This window comes from Nematolebias whitei, chromosome 2, assembly GCF_014905685.2.
Source record: "Nematolebias whitei isolate Nwh7 chromosome 2, NemWhi1, whole genome shotgun sequence".
Lineage (NCBI taxonomy): Eukaryota > Metazoa > Chordata > Actinopteri > Cyprinodontiformes > Rivulidae > Nematolebias > Nematolebias whitei.
This window is the reverse complement of record NC_056499.1, coordinates 35,328,409-35,334,055: the sequence shown is the minus strand read 5'-3', so window position 1 is coordinate 35,334,055 and position 5,647 is coordinate 35,328,409. Positions and strand designations below refer to the sequence as shown.

Genomic DNA, 5,647 nt, shown 5'->3' with positions numbered 1-5,647 from the left:
ATAGATAGATAGATAGATAGATAGATAGATAGATAGATAGATAGATACATAGATACATAGATACATAGATAGATACATAGATAGATACATAGATAGATAGATGGATGGATGGATGGGAGTGCGTTTGCACTTCTTACCGATGAGTACAGTCTTCCATCACTCTCCATGCACAGAAACCGTGTCGTTGCTGCTCCTCTGATGACAACAAGTCCTGTCTCCACTGGACGGATCTCCAGTAGGCCTGCAGTTCAAATGTTCATGTGAATAAGAAAACAAACAAACAAACAAACAACACCCCAGCAGGGTGACGGTACGTCAGAGGGACAGGCAGCTCAGACTTACTGTGCAGAGTTTGCTCCATGGCACCGTGAATGTGTCCATCCTCACTGATCAGCAGATGAAGGCCCGGTGTGGCAGCGTACAGGTGTCTGAGCCGGACCACCTGGCCCCAGCCGTGTGCGATGTGTGGCCCTTGGTCCGACAACGGCATGCAAAGCACCCCAGCAGCAAACAGCATGTAGGTGAGGCAGAGAGTGAGGGCGCGCAGCAGCATGGTTCATCAGAGTCCTCCCTGCACTCTGCTCTCTCCAGGTGGCAGTCAGACAGTCACTTACCTTCATCCTAACGCAACCCCCCTTTTTAAACGTGGCCCTTATCAGCTGCAGATAACCCTCCTTCCCAAAGCCAATTCTCAGAAGCAAACGACAACACACCCCTGCGCGTCATCCAACAGAATCCCAGCTCACGCTTGGCCCCCGACGAGCCCCGAACTGAGGCCGTGTGTGCACGAAGCCCGACTCCAAGAACCTGAACTCTTTATACACAACAGCTGTAACACTTTCTAATAAACTGAAAACAACTAACAGAGGAGCGAGTACTCACTGCGGCTTGTATCTGAATGTTTTATTACTCACATCCTGCATGTAACAGTTCCTAATCAGTATGAATGCTTTAGACATTTATACAGATAATGTTAGAATTTAGGATAAAAATGTAATAAAATTCTTTAAAAAAAACCCCAACTTCCTCAAAAACTCAGATTGTTGCTCAGATTGCTTTTTATGCGTACAATGTGTCTATCTTGAGTCCAAAGACACAGTGTTTCTGCTAAATAACTATAGATATGTAGTTGTAACATGGAGTTGTGGGGTCTGTGTTGCACCTGCTGCTGCAGGGGGCTCCAGAGACAAACTAATGCACTGACGACCTTCACAGGTTCACTCAGTTCAGTCTTGTTGGAAAATAACAGCATTTGTCTTGAATTGGTGATAAAAACTCCTATATTGTACAAAAATGTGAGCTAAGCTTGCAGGCTGCCTTTCATTTTAAACAATCAGTGTGGATTACTTCAATTTTATTTATGATAAATTGTATTATTCAAAGAATTTTGACTGATATTAGATATTTTCCATTTAAAGACTGATGTTCATGTAAAATATATGGAATTGCTTCAAACTTGAGCGCTCAAAAAAAAAAAAAAGATTTTGTGGAGCTCAGGTAGGACATGTCGTAGACATGGGTAAACTAACACGTGAAACAAGTTTGGCTCATTTCTTGAGTGAGCTTGGAACATAAATCACATGAAATTCACATGTGGAGATTACCATATTTTCTGGAGTATAAGTCGCAGCTTATTGCATGAATTTGCAAGTCCTGCAACTTATACACCGAAGCGACTATTATATGTTTATTTCCCATATTTATAACATAATTTTTGACTGACATCTGACACTTCCAATCATTCTGTCATGGAAAATATTGAACACTACCGTTTACAGCCACTAGAGGCTGTAAACGGAGGTAAAAAACGCAGCTGCTGTCAGGATTCAGGAAGGCTGGAATAGCTGGAGCTGCAGCTGGAGCTGATACGGAAGTAGAGGAGGAGGAGGCAACCCTTCATCTCCCTTGGAAGTTGGCACACCTCTTCGCTAGTAACACCGAGGACGAAGGATTCAACAGATTCAGCGATGTTGGATGAAAAAATAAATAAATAAAATAAACTGATGTTTATGTTATTATTAAGGCTTGCTGGGTGGGTGGGCGTGTTATGTTAAAGCTGCTTCATTTCACCATGTTTTGACCACCAAAGTGCATTTATTAAGGAATAGTTCAACTGAGACACATCTTTGCTATAATGTTGAGTAAACAAATAATTGTTTTAAAGTGTTAATTTTGTTAAATACTTGTTAAAGTTCTCCCATGTATGCTCCCGGGGCTGCCATTTGGCTTCAAATTGATTTTTGGCACAACACCGGCCCACATTTACAGGTTCCGCCCACGTTTCCAGGTGGTCAGTGGTGATGCATAATAGATGCGACGTATACGACGAAGCAACTTATTTATGTTTTTGTCCACTTTATTAGACATTTTTGGACTGATGCGACTTATATGGCGGAAAGTACGGTAAATGTTTTCTAATGTGAACACATGTTAGACATGTTAGATGTGAAACACACATGAAACATGTTTCTCATGTGAAATAACAAATTAAGAACTTCATGTGGAAAATTACATATTTTGGTAAATGCTGTTAAATAACATGTAAAACACGGTTTGCACAGTTCCCATGTGATTTGTGGACATTTTCTGTGTGTATAGTTGTAGTCAAGAGGTGTTCCACATTGGAAAATCATGGTTAATTCACGTTTTTTGTTTTTTCATCAGTGCATCAGTTAACATTATAGTCCATTCAAAATGTCAGCCATCTTCTCCAACGCCATTTGTTAACATTTTGACAAACCTGTCAGTCAAACTATTATACCACCCCCCCCCCCCCCCCCCAAGGCTAATTAACATTTGTAATGCCAGTGACCTAAATCTGAATATCAGGACAGCAGGAGACAATGAAATGTATTTTGAATGTTAGGAGCTGGAATAAAAATTTTGACTTATGCAAAGTATGAAGTGATATCATTCCTGTTGTTGCACTGTGCCATCCAACAGATTGAAGACCTGGTGTTAATAAACACATGGCATGATTATCGTTACACAGAGTGCCGTCAAAAGCTGCAAAATTGCACTTTTTTATTTGTGAATAGGGTAAAGTCTACCGATTGGTCTGAATCCAAGCCAAGCTCTCAGACTGGGTCATTCCACTCAAACGACCAACTTCTTTCCGCTCTTATCGCATTCTGGCCTGTGCTTCCTCTGCACCGAGTTGCATTTACATACAAGTTAAACTGTAATCAGAGCAAATATCACCATTCACCAAAATGTACGCTGAGGATCACATTTCAACGCTTATCTAGATACGTTCTTACATTTGTAAACGGATTCACTCTGAGGGAAGACGTACAAGATATGCTATTTAAATAGCTTTAGTCCCGCTCAGATGTTTGTCTTTTTATTATAAAACAAAATAAAAGGTGGAACATAAATATTTCTCCTCCAGGCATGCGGGGGGAAGTGTTTCACTGAAACACTCGGTAATTTCGAAGGAACATATTTAACTTCAACAGACCCAGTGAAAATCTTCAGATTTTGATTCTCTTATTTAATTCAGCGCATTTTTTCATCACATATTTCCATTCTGGTTAAAAACAGAACCTTCATGTTATGTTGTTTGTTTGTCATATGCAGATTAACACAAGGTCAACAGTGCAATGAAATGTTCAGGATGAGAAGACCTGATTTGACTTGCTAAAAAAAAAAAAATCAAGAAATCCTAAATCATGCAATATGGATGCAAAATAAAGTACCAAAAAAGTGAAAAAAGAAATGCAATATTTACAAGGTCCAAAAGAAATATAATAAACAAAACATGGTAGAATATAACGGTGCAAGTAGGATGAATTCATATAAATAAGTATTTCATGGTAGTAATGTAAGCTTAAATGCACATTATATACATATCTTCTTCTTTCGGCTTTTGCCTCTTCAGGGGTCACCACAGCGAGTCATCCTCCTCCACCTCACTCTGTCCTCTGCATCCTCTGTCCTCACTCCAACTACCTTCATGTCCTCTCTAACTGCATCCATACATTATATCTTCTCTTTGTCTTTTTCCTGGCAGCTGCATTTCTGACATCCTTCTACCAATATACCCACGGTCCCTCTTGGTACAATTGTAATGAAAACTAAGCACTGTTAAAGCACTGTAATGAAACTTTCAGAATCAGAGAGATTTATTTGTCATGCATGTCACATGTGGTACATGAGGTGGGATGAAACTATGTACACAGGGTCACAGTCACATCCAACAAAAACACAAATTGTAACGAAAAACATTAGTAACATCCGAATCATGAACTAAGAATATATTACATTCACTAAACTATGAATACACAAGACTTAGAATACACCAAGCACTAATAGTTTAAAAACAATGCGCCAAAACAACAGTAGCATGAACATGAGTCTGTGTAAGCAGAAGAAGACTAATGAATACAGCAACATGAAATAATCAGCAGCATGAGATCAGCATCATGGATAGTCAGCAGCGCATATCAACAACCAAGTGACGTTACAGTGATTTTTTTCACAGTGATTATTCTGCTTAGAGATTCATGAGTCTAACAGCCTCAGGGTAGAAGCTGTTCCTCAGTCTAGTGGTTCTACACTTAATGCTCCTCAGCTTTCTGCCTGAAGGGAGCTGGGCAAAAAAAATGTGTGTGCTGGGTGAGTGTGGTCCTTTGTGATGCAGATGGCCCTCTTCCTGCATCAAGAGGTGTAGATGTCTGTGATGGTGGGGAGACTGACTCCAACAGACTTCTGTGCAGCCTTCACCACTCTCTGCAAAGCTTTTCTTTCTGTAGCTGTGCAGCCTCCATGCCACACATTGATGCTGGAGCACAGGATGCTCTCCACTGCACACCTGTAGAAGGAGGTGAGGACTGAGCTTCCCAGACCAGCTCGCCTCAGCCGTCTGAGGAAGTAGAGTCTCTGATGAGCTTTCTTGATCAGGCTGGTGGTGTTGCTCCAGCTGAGGTTGTCATTCAGGTGCACACCTAAGTACTTGAAGCTGCAGACCACTTCCACCACAGATCCTCCTATGTTTTGTGTTAGGTGTGTTTATTCCTTCTGAACTCCACAACCATCTCCTTCCTCTTCTTCACAATGATGTGAAGGTTGTTCTTCCTGCACCAGCTCTCCAGGTGTTCCACCTCCTGCCTCTAAATGGACTCATCATTGTTTTTGATGCATCCAACCACCGCTGTATCGTCTGCAAACTTTACAATTTTGATTGGTGATATGTGCTGCTGATTATCCATGCTGCTGATCTCATTCTGCTGATTACTTCATGCTGCTGTATTCACTCATTCGTACTCATCCATCCACAGAGACTCATGTTTGTGCTGCTGTTGTTCAGTGCATTGTTTTGCAATCTTAGTGTTTAGCATATTTCTTAGTTTATATCTTAGATCCTTATTTACTGTTTCTTTTATAATTTATGTTTTTGCTATTTTTGGATGTAAATCGGACCTTGAATACACAATTTCATTCCACATTATGTACCACATGTGATGCAAATGACAATGAAGAAACTTGACCTTCTTCCAGACGTATCATCAACATGTCATCATAAATCCATGTTGTGGCCCTGCAGAGTTCCAGTACTGAAAGCCTCGAGGTATCTTTTTTATAGTAATACAGTACTTTATTGGGCCACTTTACTTCAGTTCCATGTTCTCAGCCAGCTATCAAATGC

General features: G+C 40.6%; 1 protein-coding gene across 3 annotated transcripts in view; it reads right to left on the bottom strand.

The window, feature by feature from the left end:
• The window catches only part of fgf19 (fibroblast growth factor 19), a 9,303-nt gene extending 5,067 nt beyond the window's left edge, over positions 1–4,236 (bottom strand). Inside the window, exons 1-3 of one of the 3 annotated variants that reach the window (XM_037697649.1) lie at positions 4,203–4,236; positions 343–507; positions 138–241 (exon numbers count right to left, since the gene is read on the bottom strand). In XM_037697649.1, the coding sequence (XP_037553577.1) occupies positions 138–241; positions 343–507; positions 4,203–4,236 (303 nt within the window). Of the gene's footprint in view, positions 1–137; positions 251–342; positions 554–4,202 lie in introns of those variants that run through there. The other 2 variants (XM_037697650.1, XM_037697648.1) reach the window with 2 other exon arrangements.
• Between the last annotated feature and the right edge of the window lie 1,411 nt (positions 4,237–5,647).